Raw genomic sequence first — 17,926 nt, 5'->3', positions numbered from 1 at the left:
GGTCCATGTGAAGAATACAGAGAAAGCATTTGCAGGAGTGGTCAGTCAAAATGTTTCATTCCCTTCTTTCGCTATCCATGTAACAATCATCTTAAGCATCCACACATTCATGCCTGTCAGTAGAAACACACACACACACACACACACACACAGAGTAAAAAATAGGATGATCAGGAAATCTGCTGCATTTCAAAGTGAGTTTGCAGTCAATATAATACACACAGAATAGTACAGAGATCACAGTAAATTTACAAAAGATAACCTGCTTGAAGCAAATAAAAAAAGCTCTTGAGCATCAACTGTGAATTCTGGCTTTTTCTCACAAATGAAAATGGAAAGAGCGGTTGTTGTTTTTTCTTCTTCTTTTTCTTCTTCTTCTTCTTCTTCATTCCTTCGGGTTGATAATTGAGAGACAAACTCAAGAGAAACGATTCCACAAACACACAGGGCAGGGTTGAGTCGAGGCCTGGGTCTCTGTCAGTCTAAAACAGAAAAGTCTCATCTACTACCTTCATTGGTCTCCTTCACCCCCTTTCTCCATCATCTGTCCATGACCACAGTTCTTCACGGTTTGGATGGGAACAGCAACAAGTCCCTCAAATGTCACTTTTGTAAGCAGTGTCCTCTTTTCTTCGTTTTGACTTCAGTGCATATAAGGGAGAGAAATGTGACTACTCTTTGTTTAAGTGATTCAACTTTTATGGAATAAGGCCATAATTCTGAAAATAAAATCAGGATTAGCAGTTCTTAATGGCATGCTGTTTTTTGGGGTGTCAGATATGGCACAGCACAGAAAAAGGGGCACCTCAAACCCCCCGCAATTTTGCCCTCACTCTTTTAAAACCGCGTCTTTTTTTTTTTTTTTTAACATTCACCGACAAATTACAATCCCTGTGCTCTTGCCCCTACTCCACTTTCAAAATAAGAAAAAAAACACAGTTTGTCATATTACAAAGCGTCCCCCTGCACCTTCAGACCTTCACCATGTCTCTACTTTACAATCACACAAAGTTGACATTTACTCTGGATTAAAGCTGGTTAACGGAATCATCAGGGTTTGGTGAATCAGAGTTTCCATGATAGCTTGAATTATCCTGCCACCTCCAGGAAGTTTATGGGATTGCTTCGGTTTGGTTTGTTGTAATTTCTCTGAGCCGGTCAGAATTACCAATAAAGTTGGGGAAGGATTTTTACTTTTTTTTTTATTGCCAGGGCTGTGTTTGACAGTTGCTTCACAACTGTGAGATCGGGGCAAAATTTGAGTCCTAATTTGAAGCCTGTCTGTCGTCAACAATTAGCTGCTATGAAGGGGTCAAGCTTGTTTTTGGAGCAGTAAAACATGAAAGGATGTCGACTGCTCATGTCTACTCAAGTGGAAAATAAGAATAATTAAAAAAAAAAAAGCCCACAACATCCAAAAGATGACAAAAATATGTGATAAGGTAGGGCTGACAGACAACACTGTTCACTAGCTTCTCACTTCTTGTTGTGAACCACAGTGTCTGCAGTAGGGAGAGCCGCCAACCTGGGATTGGACGCTATCTAAATTGCTCAGCCTCAGCTACCTCTGCAGCTGGCCAGACATCAGTGTCCAGTTACAAGAAGTCATTCTAGAAAACGCCTTAGATTGAGGTTCTTTTCAGTATAAATAGTAAAGGATGAAACTCTGGACTTCTCAGAAAATAATCCAAACAAGAAGCATTTCGTTCTGAGGCTGAAGAGAATTCCTTGTTGTAGGCTTTCTCTTTTGTGTGAGTGAGAGATGAAAAGGCTTGTGGGTAACATCACTGGCAAGATTTTTTCGTTCATTAACAAAATTAAAAATGAGCCTGTGTTTGGAGCATTTTTTATCTGTGGTCTGGATGAAGCTCAAGTTAATTATAGATGATCTGTTTTGATTTGCTTTATAAAGGGAGCCGCATGTCTTGTGCAGCCCAGTGTTGCTCTGTGGCTAACGCGGGTGTGGAGAACGCTACTTTTTCTTTGATCTACAAAAAAATGTCAACATTCTTCAATGTTTAATATCTGGATTATGTATTTTTATTTGTGTCCTTCACACATTTGATCCCCCTTTAGGGAACAGAATAATGCTAATTCTGTGTTAACCCTGTTTATGTACATTTTAAGAATATATTAAGCAGAAATGTAGGCTTTTAATTTGTGTTGTTGTTTTTTTTTAAATCTTGGTAACCCTTACAGTCTGCTGATCAAATGTTAAACTGTTGCCCGTCGATTGTACACTTTGTCACTGCACCTGTCGAGTTCTGATGCTTGCAAGTTAGCTTAGCCATCCCAGCTCACAAGATCTCACATCTCCCATAGAAATATCTCGTATTTAGCAATTATAGAGACATAAAGCCAGCAACAAACTTCAACATGATTCACCAACATAAGTCTAGCCTCTGCCGTGGAACATCAGTCTCTCACTCAAGCAGGGAAAGTCCCACTAGAAACGTGATTAGCAGTCATGCTGTCAGCCGTCAAAAACAGCCCCATTTGGGCAAATCATCTTGAAATCCCCTGCCAGCTCACGTCTCTGACACCATCCCATGTTTGACATGTTTTCAGGTCAATTTTTTTGCTCAAAGTTCAGGATTTTCAACTTGCACAAATATGCTGAGATCTGAAAATGGATCATTCACACTTAAAATGTACGCACCATGCGACGCACATTTGTGCCACCTGACAGGAACAGACACAAATTTGCGTTTATTCATGTCTTTGAATTGACTTTAGATGTAATTTGATCTCGTAAAAAAAATGTGCTCCACATTCAGTGTATATGCAGCTTAATTGGAGTGACTGGAGACTACATTAAACCAGGTAAGCAGTGATACTTCAGAACAAAATTGAGCGACTTCAATTAATTAATTTCTCTTAACCTACTTATCCGTACATGGTAGTAAAATACAATATGCTCAGGTGGCCAGAGGAACATGGAATCCCTGGTTCTACAATAATGTTCTAACTATCATTCACAGACAAAATTGTCCTCAAAGGAAACTCATGGTGTAAAAATACTGTTTTCTGGTGTGTCAGCTGGGTCACGAATTGGTAAATTTGAGTCAAAGAAAACCAATTTAAGTTAAATTTGTGAAACAGCTTTAAGCAAGAATCGACCTGCCAACCATCAAAAAGTGCACTCAACCACCTCCCCGATTTGCCCTCTGATACAGAAAGTCACTGTCACACATGAAATCATTTTATTCCCATTCGGGTTAGTTGAGGGTTAAACTGGCTCAACTGGGAGGGTTCCCTTGTATACCTGCTGATCAGCTATGCTGCACCCAGAATTCAAACGTTTCTCAGCAGCTTTCAGTGGCCTTCTTTCCCTCACACTAACACTGTATCCAGTGTCTGCTGTACATCCATGGCTATGCCGATGCAAGTAATCATGTAAGTTTTTGTTTTGTTTTTAAGAAAAGGAACAGAACTTTTTTCTGGACATAATTCATTTGTTGTATCGTCAAAGAATTCTGTTTAATACTGGCACGCAATTAATTATGAAATACATTTCAACATAATGTGCATCTCTCTCTGGTTTTATCTTCAACTAAGTTTTTAAGAACAGCCTCACAGGCTTTTTTGTTGTTGTTCCATTATAGTGAGATCACTGCATAGTAGATAGATTTTCGTCTTGGCATCAGATGTTAAAAATGCGATCTGGTGAAACAAAACTACGTAAAGTATCTGTCAGTGCGTCCTTCAATTCAAACTTGTCAAAACTCCCTGTCTCTGCTGCGGGAAGCAGCTGCATCCAGGTACTCTGCTAAATTCAATCTGTAGCCTCTTCTTTGTTGTAATGATATGGAGGTGAAGTACTGCTTGAAAAAAGTCCGGTCTTCTTTCTTAGGTTGGTCAGTGAAGCAACAGGTTTACTATGTTTGGGTCCAAGAATAACAGTGTCATCCACGTTTTCATTTTGCGGACTGCTGATATAGAAGCAGTTCGAAAACATCTCTGCTAAACAAAGGCATCCATAAAGTTCGGTCATTTCTGAACATCTATCACGATGATGATGAGTTGCATTGGTGCACGCTTTGGTTTGGCATTGTTTGATAGGAATTGAATGATTATTTATGATCAGTAGGCCAATCATATGAAGGAAAGGTTACAACAACTGAGACGAATCAAACATTCATGACTCTTGAGCCCAGTTTTAGTGACCTAAAAACCCCATGGTCTGACAAGCATGCCACAAGTGGTTTTAGGGCACATCCAATTCTCACAGGTCAGTTCGCCAATCGATATTTTGGGTGGGACATCCAGCACAACGCACAAAGGGGGTGTAAGTAGTCTCTAAATCAATACGAGGTCTATCTTGGGTGTAACAAGAATGTAACCAGTCACAGTTAGAATCACCTTCTTTTCACAGCCAGGTGTGCCTGTGACTTGCAAAATTGCTATTGCGGTGGAGCATTCTCCTCTGGAGAGTTTTAAAAGTGACTGGATCCTCTGATTGGCGGCACGGTGGTGCAGTGGTTAGCACTGTCGCCTCACAGCAAGAAGGTTCCAGGTTTGAGTCCCGGCTCGGGCCTGGATCTTTCTGTGTGAGTCTGCATGTTCTCCCTGTGTGGGTTCTCTCTGGTACTCCAGCTTCCTCCCACAGTCCAAAGACATCAAGAGGGGACGAGGCTGATTGATACTCTAAATTGACTGTAGGTGTGACTGTGAGTGTGAATGGTTGTCTGTCTCTATGTGTTGGCCCTGCGATGGACTGGTGACCTGTCCAGGGTGAACCCTGCCTCTCGCATGAAGGCTGCTGGGATAGGCTCCAGCCCCACCCCCGCGACACTTAACAGGATAAGCGAAAGAAAATGGATGGATGGATGGATCCTCTGATCAGGAAACAACTTGTTTCATGCTTGTCTGTCAAAAAGTATTTCAGAAGTTTAATGCTGTGTTCTTCCATCCTTGGAAAGTTTCCTCTGTACTCCAAGTTTCTCTGTCCTGTCAAGTTTATTACTGCAGTTTGTTTTTTTAAATTTGTGTTTTAAATGTTCCATGATATTTACTGCATGTAGGGTTGTTGTCTTGGAGAGGTGACAACCACTGAGGAAAGCTTCTCTTTCTAATACACACACACACACACACACACACACACACACACACACACACATATATATATATATATATATATATATATATATATATATATATATATATATATATATACACACACATATATATACACACATATATATATATACACATATATATATACACACATATATACATATATATACATATATATACACGTATATATACACGTATATATATATATATATATATACATGTATATATACATGTATATGTGTGTGTGTGTATATATATACATATATATACACATATACATATATATTTATATATATAAAAACTGGGAGACTTCTAACATGCAGATCTTAACAGAGATTTCAATGCACTAATCATATGTGCTGTGGGGGTGGTGGTGGTGGTGGTGGTGGGGTCACTTGTCACAAGGAAAGCTTCAACAGGAATTCACCAAAGCTCCTCAAGGTGAAAAAGATGTGATGCTCACGGTATTTTTGATCTTGAAAATTGAGCCCTTTAATCATATGGAACATAACATAGCTGTAGATTTTAGACGGGGCGGCATGACTCAGAGGAGTGGCCGTCTAGCAAGTGAAGGTTCGCTGGGTTGCTGGTTTGACCCTCACTTCCCCCAGTGAACATGTTGAAGTATCCTTGAGCAAGATACTGAGCCCCTAATTGCTTCTGTGACAGGCTGGTGACGCGCCTCTCTCCCAATATCAGCTGGGATAGGCTCCAGCCCCCAATGACCCTTAACGGATAAGCAGTATAGAAAATGGATGGATGCATTTTAGACAGTCGACCTTCACCTGTGCTTTGTGCTGGTAGCAGGTCCATTTGCTAGTCAAACAATTGGAAGCATGGTGAGAAAATGATCAAACTGTCATGACACCAGACTTGGTTGGTATATGGATGGATAGATGGACCACTCTCAGACCACTGACGGACCTAAGAAATTAGAAGGAATCTTTTAGAAGCAGTACTCTGGAACTCCAACACTTGACTGTTTGCCAGCAGGAAAACTGTGATCTCTCGGTGACTTTGGCATCGGATCTCACCAGCGGCTTAATTTTACCAGCGCCGGTTCGTGTGCATTTTTTTAAAAGTAAAAGACAGCATTTAGAGCACACGTTTCAGCAGCAGACTTTCTAGGTGAGTCCAACTAGACTAACTACTCACCAAAGAGCAACAGATACTTTAATCGGTTCCTCAAACTAAAACCCAGTTTTTTCAGTTGACCCAAAATATATATTTAGAATAGTTGTTGATTGAGACATTTCTTTCTGATAATATACTGCCCCCTATTGATGTGGAGTGTGGAAATTGAAGCAATGGTTGCTTCAGATTTCCTAAAAATTGTTTGTTTAAATTTAAATAATCATCAAAAATATACAGTCCAAAGGTTATGGATAGAAACCTCTTCAGTCTAAGTCTGGCCAGGGATGTTTATTGGATCTCTCCCCATAGTTTAACTGCCACTATCTAAGAAAGCCCCACAAATAAAATAAAACTCAAGTTGCTGTTAGCGTAATAGAAAAAAATAAATACATAATTTAAAAACATTTTCCAAAAAGAAATCCCTAATCAATTATAGATGCTAATACATCTAACATTATCTGAATTTATTAGAATATTGATTTTGACCAGATTGGTTGCTCCTTTGTCCTATTTAGCAGTCCTTTTTAGTCTTCTTGTAGTCACCAAATCAACATTCGTTTGATGCGACTCGTGTAATTTGTTGTTGGCTATTTGTCTGGCTTTCTTTCCACAATTTCTGCATTATTACTTGCCTGTTGGCAATCAAAATATGTTTCCTGTTCTCTGTGAGTGCTTGTATCATAATTGAGAAAGGGCTTGGTGGATGGAAATACATGCTTACTATTGCAGTGTTTTTACTTTGACACTGGATTAAACTCATTGCCTCAAAATAGCTTGCATTGAATCAAACGCCACAATAACTCAAGCAATCACTCCCAGCAAACATCCTCTTGGCTGCCCCCTGCTTTCCCTCCATGTTCAGATCATCATGTGTGCTTACATGACACAGTAAGGCTCTCGTGGCAGATGAGGTTTAGTCCTGCAGCAGGCTGGTAAATGGGAAAGGAGCCCTTTCTTCAAGTCTTTGTTAAGGAAGAAACAGACGATAGGGTTGACGCCAGCTTGGGCAAAACTCATCCACACAGTGGTGGATAGGTACCGATGTGGTATTGTGCAAGCCTTTACAAACACCCTCCAATAGCAAGCCACTATGTATGGAGACCAGAGCACCAGGAATAGCAGGGTGATCACGTAAAACATCCTGCCAAGCTGCTTCTCAGCTTTGAACTCCTCCATGCCCAGAAGGCGACGGTTCTGGTTGTGCAAGTTCTGACGGATTCCCAGCAGAGTGGGTGGCATCGGACCCCTGCCAAATCCGGCAATCCAATTGGCAGCTGCTTGCCCAGTAGCTCCCGGCCCGTGGAATGTCCAGTTCTGACTGATTGCCGGAACCATCTGAACCGGCTTCATCTTGCGGTGCTTGTACTCAAAGAGGAGTAACTTCATGTAGACAACATGTGTGGCTAGAATGAGCACAGCCAGCATTAACATGAAGCCTAGCGTATCATTAGCCTTGAAATAACGATGCTCAAAGATGCATTGGTCCTCCTCACGAATGAACTTGTAAGTGCCCACATCGAAAACAGGTGGGAAAGCCATCGCCACAGACAGCGTCCACACCATACACACCACAGCCACACAAGTCCAGAACGTCATGCGCTTTGAGTAAAAGCGATGGTGTGCAATGGCCATATAGCGTGTAACGCTTATGCAAAACAGCATAAAGGCGGCATGGAAGCAGAAGAGAACAGCCATGAAGGCCACCACCTTGCAGCTCAGCACACTGTAAGTCCACGCTGAGCCATTTTTTATAGACACCAGCACAAAGGGGAAGCAGATGGCTGAGCGAATGGTGTCTGCCAGGCACAGGTCCAGCAGGAAGTAGTAAGGTGCCTTGTGCAGGGCTCGGTCTCGTAGTACCAGCAGCGACACCACCAGGTTGCCGACCAGGCTGATGCAAATGATCAGCCCCAGTAGCACCAGTTTGATGTAAGTAGAGACGGCCGAGGAGGGACTCTCAGCTATTATCCCTCCTGTGGTGGCCACCACTGCTGCCATGGGGCCCGCAGGCCCTTCACTGCTCTCATTTCCATTCGGCATCTCGAATGCCCCCCCACCCATTCCGTCTTTTCTTCAAACAGCAAAGCCAGCCCTCCTCCACCACCTCCTCCGTATGCTAGTTGTTCCTTCGTCCTCGTGGTTGCTGTCCTTCTGCAGTTCACATGGAACAAGACCACCTCAATCCACATTGCTCCATTGTGTTATGGTATCCCCTCGTGATCTGGTCCCAGAGCCTGAAAACAACCACAAAAGACACAGACAGATATGTGTTTGATGTATCACTTCACGTGGTACCCTACAAGACAGAAAGTCAAACATTTGACTTGTGAAATTCAAGATGTCTTGATGATTTCTTAAGTTTTAACCATGAAACCTTCAACCATCTGGCAACTGTGTTACAGTTGGTTTCTGGTTAAAACCAAGGCAGGTGATTGACAGATTGTATACATTTTATATTAAAAAAAAATATTTTTTTGGAATGATTTGTAACCCAAAAATTGTTCAAAGACACTTTTTTTCCTCTTAGCATGACTTCATAGTGCCCCAGAAGTAAAAAAAAAAAACACCAGTCATGGATAAAGACCGACCACTAACTACAGCAAAACTATATAAAATGAAATTAGCGGTAGTTTGTAGTTGTAATGTAGTTTACACCCTTAACCATAAAACTTGTAAGATAGCAAACAGGTGCCACTAGCTAGCGCAATTACAGTTGGAGTCAGTAACAATTGTACCAAACTGTAAGTGTTCAGGTTAGTTATTTTTCATCTATAATCAAAGTCCATCCATCCATTGTCTTCCGCTTAGCTGAATAAAGAGGCCATGGATTCATCATTTCAGAGTTGGCACACTTGTTTTAAGCTTAATATACATGAACTAAATCTACATAGCTGACCCTCTTTGACTTCTCGAGCCACAGAGAAGGAATGTGGGAGGGGAAACATCTTGCTAACTTTGAGTCATTAAAAAGGCAAATTAAACTTGAAAAGTGAAAGAAATGACACGTAAAAAAGTGGTTAAGACCTGCGTAATTTACTTCCTCATTCATAAAACAGTGAAACAAGAAAAATATCATGAACAAAAACCTTATATTACAGTGCAAGACATTATTGCCATTTGTGATGGTTATGTGAGTATAAAAATGAATAGGAACATAACCTAAAAACAACAATGAATGATGTTTTTTGTATGCCTTGTTGCAGAATCTTCCAGTTTTAAGTCTAAAGCTAGAGGAAGACTATAAAATGGGATTTTCTTCCCCAAATATTATTATCTGATCTGACCTCTACTTCTCCACATCTTTGTGGCTGACAGAAGCACTGTGCACTGTGTGCTGCCTCCCACCTTGTTCACTACTCTGGTGCACGACACACAACAACTATCAATAAATGATGCTGAGGCTGCTTCAGAAATTTGAGGCACATCAACAGTCAATCAAAGACAAAACAAAATAAAGTCCAAAACCTTTGGGATTAGAACCCTAATGACAAAAAATACTAATAGAAATAATAAAATGACAAAGACTCTTATCTCTTATATAATGAGGGTCCAACCTTGTGGACAAACTGAGCATAGCTGCTAATGAGACAATGCATACTAGGGGAGTAAATGAATACAGTGACAGTAGCAAGATAATCAGGATATTTTCTTAAAAGTAACTGTATTTCACTGCAGGTACATCAAAACAACAGTTTTTAACATGTTTAACAGTATCAGTAATCCATCAATTCTGCCTTGGTTAATCCATCCATCCATCCATTTTCTTCCGCATATCCCGTTAAGGGTCGCGGGGGGGCTGGAGCCTATCCCAGCAGCCTTCAGGCGAGAGGCGGGGTTCATCCTGGACAGGTCACCAGTCCATCCCAGGACCAACACATAGAGACAGACAACCATTCACACTCACAGTCACACCTACAGTCAATTTAGAGTATCAATCAGCCTCATCCCCTCTTGATGACTTTGGACTGTGGGAGGAAGCTGGAGTACTAGAGAGAACCCACACAGGAACAGGGAGAACATGGAGACTCACACAGAAAGATCCTGTGATGGAGCCGGGACTTGAACCCGGAACCTCCTTGCTGTGAGATGACAGCGCTGACCACTGCACCACCGTGCTGCCTGTGTCAGTAATCCATTTTACAAATTACATTTTCAAAGTGTGGGAAATTCATGGTTTCTGTTTTCTTCCCTACGTGGAGGTGGTGGTGGTTGTGTGTGTGTGTGTGTGTGTAAAGGGACATGAACATCACAGCTAAATACTGATTGTTCTCTCAGTTGTTGTGAACGCTACCTCAAATTTGAGGAAGCACCTGCAAACTAAGCAACACTGGTGGGGTGACAAAGCCCATGGAGGAGGAGACTGATGCTACAGCAACGGCTGAAGCAGCCACCGTCACTGAAGTGCAATTCATGATCCTTCAGCTGGTTACATGGTCGAGGAATCGCTATCACTATTCATCATTGTAACAAATTACCTTTTTCCCAGTAATGTAATATAAAATATCACAATTTTAAAGTAATATTACCTAACATTGGCAGGCAGGGAATGTCTCAGCCATGTGTACACCTTTTGGCCCGCTGGCCAAGCTCACAGCCAAGAGGAGGTGAAAAGCAAGTTAAGTAAGAAGTGCCAACTTTAGCATAGAGGTTAAATAAGACATGCACCCCAGGTTCAGGGCCAAATTGCATGTGAATAAGACTTAATTCTGCCATAAACAACAGCATGTGTTGTTTTTACAAGATAAAACCTTTTGTTGCTGGCACAGAATTTTGCGCAAAGGCTCGGTGGAGCATGAGAACCATCTATCTAATCTATCTGCCTATTCATCTAACTGTCTGTCTCGCTGTCTATCTACCAATCTATCTATCTAGATGTATTGTGGAAGTGACAATAAATCTGATCCTGAATTGTTGATAACTTGACAATACGAATAATAATAATAAAGTTCTTTCCATTTGGGGATTTTATAATTAAACAATCTATTGATGTAAATCATAGAAAATGTGCTGTATCAGGACGTGTTGTTATCAGGATATGCGTTATTATTGTGATAAGAGATGTTGGTCATCAGGCACAGCCTTATACCCACAGAGTTGTTGATGACTAGGTTCCTCCACTTCCTGTATGATCTGTTCATGTCTTGCAAGTGACTACTACTACTACTACTACTACTACTACTACTACTTTCTTCATGATTCCTGTCTTTCGGTTTTGAACAACTGTTGGCAAATAAAGTCATTTCCCAATGGAGTAAAATCAGTGAAATTCTGATTGAGTGGCAAACCATTTTGTTTTGGAACACAGATTTCATACGACAATGATCCTCCGCCCCTGTGGGTTCTCCTATGCCTGTCAAAAGTGATGTGGGATACACTTTTACTTCTTCAAACTGATACATTTCACAATTTAATTTGAACCCCAAACATTTGTATTTTGTAATGCTGGACCTGACTTAAGTTTCAAATTCGACTGTTTTGTGGTTACAACTCTCCACTTTGGAACTTGAGTTGACGATAAAATTAAACTATTCTGTTATTAATGGCACTTAGCCACTAAGGCGAGCTAACATTAGCAGCCTCATCTATAAGGGAGAGCTCGCTCTATTGGGTTTTGTTTTGTCTTAGAACAAGTTACAGTGCATCTCTCGTCCAACGGCGACAGGAGACATCTCAGCAAGTGGTGAACATTTGGCTGTCTTTGATGGCAGCATAGGTACCGTTGCATTCTTGGTTGGGATGTTCTGAAAATAGCCTTACGTGGGTGACTAATGTGGGGGTTTGCCGCTGACTCCAATGTGCGTAGAGGTTAAACATGAGATGTTATCAGAGCTGGGAGAGCCAAAGTTAAAGCAGGAAGCCTCATCGCTCGCCAGCAGCCCTGACCTGTCATTGCTAACAGGGCCGCAACAGCTCAACACTAGGTCAGCAAATTGGATGTTTGATCAAGGTAAACAGCGCCAGATTAAAGGTTTAAACACCTAGGACCTCACTTAAAGTCTGCTTCAAATGTGCATAAACAGCAGTAGTACAATATCAGTAGCAGTATTCCTCTCTTCTCCAGACTGCTCTGAACTCAACTTGAAGAATCTCAGGTGACTTGGTGACAAATAATTAGAAACAACAAGGTTCAGGGGGGGCAACACTAGTCTTTTGATTGGATAAACTGTGAAAACCAGGTCAGAATAGGTGGACAGACTTTTCTGTAAATTAGGCAGATCTTCAATGCTGTATATCTACTTTCTTGCTCAGGAAATATATTGAATGCTTTGGACTCTCAGTATCTGCAACTATACAGTATCCTATAATGTAGAAATGCACCTGGGAGCGGGTGGGGTCAAATACACTCGGTGGCTTGTTCTGCACGGGACATGTTCTCAATCTACAACAGTCTCCATCTCACAGACACTCCCATATATACAGAAATCTAAGGATGTAGCGTAATCTGAATAAAATGCTATTCAGGAAAGCCCCAATAGTGTGATGGATGTGAACAGATATTTCTTCTATTTAATCCATAGTTTTCCCATGAATTTTATTTGACTGCAATCAAATTTTAAAAATGCATCAAATTAAGTAAAGCAGTAAGGACAGTGCAACCCTGGCAAGATAGATGGCCCTTTCGTAATAAGCTTGCATTTCGTGTCTGGTATCAATGTATTTTTGCAATCTCAAGGTTCATATATTCACGTACGTATACGTGATACATATATTGTTTAGCGATCAGCTGAGGGTTAAAAATTTGTCAAGTAAACTGAGGGGGACTAGCTGTAAGATCTTTGTGATCAATGAGTCCAAAGAGCAAAGCAGAAAATCAATTTGAAAGAACATCATTAAAGTCCAATCTGCTTTACCAGGATGTATCTCCTGGACTATGCTGTTTCTATTGCCTCAAAACAAACAACTTTTTATTACCGTCACACACAAAGAACCTAGTTTTACTGAGGATGACCTGTTTGAAGAAAAGCGTTTCTGATTGGAGTTCAATAGCTGATCAAATGACAGTAACGTCAGCGGCTTGGACGAGAACAGCGGTGGCTCATCTGCTCAGGTGCACTTTTGAGGTACTTGTTCTAAACTCAAGTTGTTGTTTTTTTTCACATTTCAGCACCACTACTTATAAGGATAATATTGTGTTACTCTTATTACTTCAACATAAGATGGGATTTTGCTTCGATCAAAGGCTTATAGATATATAAACAATTTATATGGTATATTGTGGAGTGAAGCAATATAACCACGCTAGCACTAATTAGCAGTCATTAGCTATTTACGAGGATTTTTTTTTTCTCCCCCCACTCTGATTCAAATCACTCTGATTAGAGATTCCAGCTTAACTATAAATATGTTGCTTTTGGACAGATCATGAAAGTTTTACACCACCACTCAATCTGATGGAAAAATTCCTCCTATTCAGCTCAGACTGTTTTAACTGAGACAGGAGACATTGAGACCAGGCTATTATTCTGATTCTTATTGGAATGCTACAGCCCATGTAAACCCGGTGAGCATCACAGCTGCAGGATTCAGATAAAAAGTATCTTATTGGCATTATTTTGACCAATATAGTACTCGTGATCAGATGTGGCATATTTGAGAGTTCACATTTTCTGTGGATTCTGATTTGGTCTTGCTGTGATTTGAAAATTGCAGAGGGCAGTGGCTGATCAAATGTGCAGCCCCAGTATGCATGATAGCATAGCTGACTGTTGCTGCTGCTCTTCTCAAAACAGTCATCGCCAAGGACAGACACACACTTCTGTATCCATCTTTTAATGTATTATTTGTCTGACTGTACCATCCAGAATATAGAATCAAAATCAACTATCACTGAAGCTGAGGCTTTTGCGGAATTTCAATTTGGAAAAAAAGGAAAATCGCTGGATGGTGGTTGTTCAACGTGATCAACAACAAAGATGTTTATCAAATCCCATTCACACATATCAATTAGACTTGGATTTGGGAACTGCAGCCCTCTAAGCGTCACAGGCTGAGAGCTAAGAGGAAGTGCAAGAAAGGCTGTGTGACTTGAAGGAGGGGCTTTTCCAAGCTGGAAGTTGGTTGGCGGCGGAGGGCCGAGTCACTGTAAGGAACTGGGTAGCAACAGCAGCCCAATACCTCTGGCTTGATGTGGGTGGGAGGAGGCGACCGAGCTGACTGGATGAGATGTAGACAGGGTTGGTGTCTGAGGGGGGCCCAGCATCAGGCCTGGTCACATGCAGCCTGTAGGACTAGAGAGGTAGCCAGCTGCTGCTGCAGTCCAGCAGGAAGATGTCTGGATGGCTTCAAATCATTCCCTACATAACCTGTATCTTTTCAGGGGCGGAGTTATGTTCTCAAGGGCCACATTACAGCAAATTAAAGGAAATCACTTGGCTGTCCCACTCCTGAGCAAAGCCCTAGAGCTGCTGCACTCCCTCATTTATTTATCATGAGCCCTGCGCAGCGTCACAGCTGCTGGGATGCATGCATTTAGTATTATGAGGGACTGTGCATCCCATGACCCCCCCCCCGCCGCCAGGCTGATCTGGGCCTACAGGGAGCTGCTAAAACCACACATACATGGCATGCAGGGCTGCAGAGGCAGGCAGCACGACATTTCGCATTCCACAGACCTGTAGGCAACACAAAATGGAAGTCATGTTGTGATGTGCTGCTCACCTGCTGAGGGCTGCTTGTCCTCCACTCTCAGGCCGTGTGATGTCAGAGCAAGCCAACCGGGAGGAAACTCCGAGAGAACGGCTGCAGTAGCCTAGCTCCCGGTGATGAGATCACGGTGTCACGGTCTAAATCTGTGTGGACAGTATTTAGGTGTTCAGAGAAGCCTGTTGCGGATTCCTTTTAAAAACAAAAGGTCCACTTTTTTCTTGTGCATGTCATGTCTGGTGCCTGGTCAGTCCCCAGCCCCCGTGACGGGACAGCTGCTTCATCACTGCGGGCTCGGGTGTCCCCTCCTACAGCAGCATCAGTGAACTCATTTGGAGCCGGTGAGGACCGACATCCCCAGACGCCCCGTGGACCCTGGCTTCTTTGAAGAACACTTCTTCTCTCATTGTGGTGGTCAAGCCGATGGAAATCTCACGTCTGGCGTCCCTTAAATCCTTTAACATGCCGAGATAACGGAGGGGCTTCTGGGCTGTAAAATCCCGGCTAGCAGGTGCCTGCACTGAGGCCAGGAAGCCCCGAGCAAGTCGCTGATACCGAGGCCAATCCTCATTCTCTCCCGCAGCCCGTCAGCGGCCAGCCGGCTGGGAGGGATCCTGGTACCGTGAAGATAAACATCCGAAATAAGATGAAGTTTCCGTCGGTGCCGCTAGTCTGTTGGTCACGGCTGTATCGGGAACAGACCACCCCGAGTTCGGCAGGTTTCGACAATAAGCGCAGCATCCAAACACCTGCTGGTCACCAGTGATTTAATCCGCTCTGAACGTTTCATAGACAGGGGCGGTGCGAAGCTTTGGGGGGCTGTGGGCAGATTCATCCCACAGAGCCCAGGACATCCATCCCACTATAACTCAATGAGTTAAATGTTGTATATGATGATGTGTTTTGTTTGTGGTGACACAGTGTACAGTTGTGCTATTGGCTGGTATGTTTATTTTGTATTCAATCTTGAAGCTCCATGGAAAGAGCTCCGCAGTGAACACTCACTCTTTGGATTAATTCAATGCCCTTGGCATTTCAGGAGTGAAAATTTATCCAGCCATCCATTTTCTATACCTATCCCAGATGACATTGGACGAGAGGTGGGTTCACCTTGGACAAATCGCCAGTCCATCCACAGGGCATTTTGGAGCAATTAGGGGCTCAGAATCTTGCTCAAGGACACTTCGACATGATCACCGGGGGAAGTGAGGCTCAAACCAGGGACCCTTCCCTTGTTAAACAGCTGCTCTACCTTCTGGGGGGGGGGGGGGGGGGGGGGTTGGTCAAATATTTTAAGAAGTAAGGTACCTAGAGATTCAGAAAGGGAATTATGGTCATGTTTCTGCACCCAGATTCTTCTCAGTTGATGGCCAACTGACAAGTAGGGTAAATTTTCCTGTGGCATCAGTGGGGTGTATCAATCAGAGGCTATGCTGATACTCTTGAGGATTCTGGGTTGTGTATGACTTCTCTTTTGGATCACTTATTTGAATTGTCCATCCATTTTCTTCCGCTTATTCCTGTTGAGGGTCGCTGGGGGGCTGGAGCCTATCCCAGCAGCTACGGGTGAGAGGCGGGGTTCACCCTGGACAGGTCGCCAGTCCATCGCAGGGCCAACAAATATAGACAGACAACCATTCACACTCACAGTCACATAGAGACAGACAACCATTCACACTCATACCTACAGTCAATTTAAAGTATCCAATTAGCCTCGTCCCCAATCGCATGTCTTTGGACGGTGGGAAGAAGTCGGAATACCCAGAGAGATTATTTGAATTTTTTTTTTAATAAAATTAATATTTCACACTCTTCAAGCTTCTGCAGCAGCAAATATCACTGTGCCATGACCTGCTCACTCACAGTGACTTGTCCTCAGATGATTAACACATCCTAGCTAATGATCAAAATTATCCTCTGTGGAGAATCCATCCATCCATTTTCTAACGCTTATCCTGTTAAGGGTCTCGGGGGGGCTGGAGCCTTCAGGCGTGAGGCGGGGTACACCCCGGACGGGTCTCTGTGGAGAATTTGAATCAGATTTTCTCCCCTTGAACCACAAAGTTAGACTTGCAAGAATGACGGTGGTGTTCGGGAATTTAATTCTGTAGCCTCTTGTTTAACTGTCATTTAAGTTAACCAAGGCAGGGCAGCACAGTGGTCAGCACTGTAACCTCCAAGTGAAAAGGTTCCAGGTTCGAGCCCCGGCTCGAGCATGGTGTCTTTCTTGTGGAGTCTGCATGTTCTCCTCCTGTGTGGGTTCTCTCTGGTACTCCAGCTTCCTCCCGCAGTCCAAAGACATCAAGAGGGGACGAGGCTGATTGATACTGTAAATTGACTGTAGGTGTGGCTGTGAGTGTGAATGGTTGTCTGTCTCTCTGTGTTGGTCCTGTGATGGACTGGCGACCTGTCCAGGGTGAACCTTGCCTCTCGCCCAAAGGTTGCTGGGACAGGCTCCAGCCCCCCCCCCCCAACCATTAACAGGACAAGCAGTAGAAAATGGATGGATGGATTAACCATCACATCACATTCCTTAGGAGGGAAATACTGTGCTACCTGGGGAGTTAAATGCAGAGGCAAAGTTCAAGTTTTGTAATTGCCTTAGTTCAGAAATGTTAAATAAAGGTAACTGCAATACCTTCATAGTCTATGCTGACTTGTGTGGTTGTGATTTTTTTCATGAATATAAACATTGAAAAAAATTCCCCAGAACATATTAATGCTAAGCTAAAGCAGTCAAGGGAACTAATATAATTTACTCTTAGATCCAGATTAAGCCATTGTTTCAATGGTGTCAAGTTAACATCCAGGTCATCGATCACCAACTGGTGCCTGGCAGTTCACATGACCACATTCAACCAGCAGAATCTCTCTGACAATGAAAGAAATAATTAAATTATTTAATAAACCTGCTCCCAAATGCAAATGAGAGAACAGTTTCAGCTGCAGCAGCTACACATGAAGTGATCAGGTACATTTCTGAATGTAGGCCATCTCCATTTTGGAAGCACTCTGAACCTTGCACTGTAGCTACATGTACAGGCATTTCAGAATGAGAGTCTGTGGCGACTGT

General features: G+C 42.6%; 1 protein-coding gene across 1 annotated transcript; it reads right to left on the bottom strand.

The window, feature by feature from the left end:
* Nucleotides 1-5,380: 5,380 nt before the first annotated feature.
* LOC147255881 (putative G protein-coupled receptor 173) lies at nt 5,381-15,639 on the bottom strand. Its single transcript, XM_086212670.1, has 2 exons — nt 14,869-15,639; nt 5,381-8,444 (listed from the first exon to the last, which is right to left on the bottom strand). Exon 2 carries the CDS (start codon nt 8,269-8,271, stop codon nt 7,087-7,089), a length of 1,185 nt encoding a protein of 394 aa, XP_086068796.1. The 5' UTR covers nt 8,272-8,444; nt 14,869-15,639; the 3' UTR covers nt 5,381-7,086.
* Nucleotides 15,640-17,926: the final 2,287 nt, after the last annotated feature.

This window comes from Aulostomus chinensis, chromosome 9 (assembly GCF_037954235.1).
Source record: "Aulostomus chinensis isolate RoL2024-O1b breed Wild chromosome 9, RoL_Achi_v1.0, whole genome shotgun sequence".
Lineage (NCBI taxonomy): Eukaryota > Metazoa > Chordata > Actinopteri > Syngnathiformes > Aulostomidae > Aulostomus > Aulostomus chinensis.
Note: the sequence above shows the minus strand (reverse complement) of the source record. Positions and strands in the feature narration are given on the sequence as shown.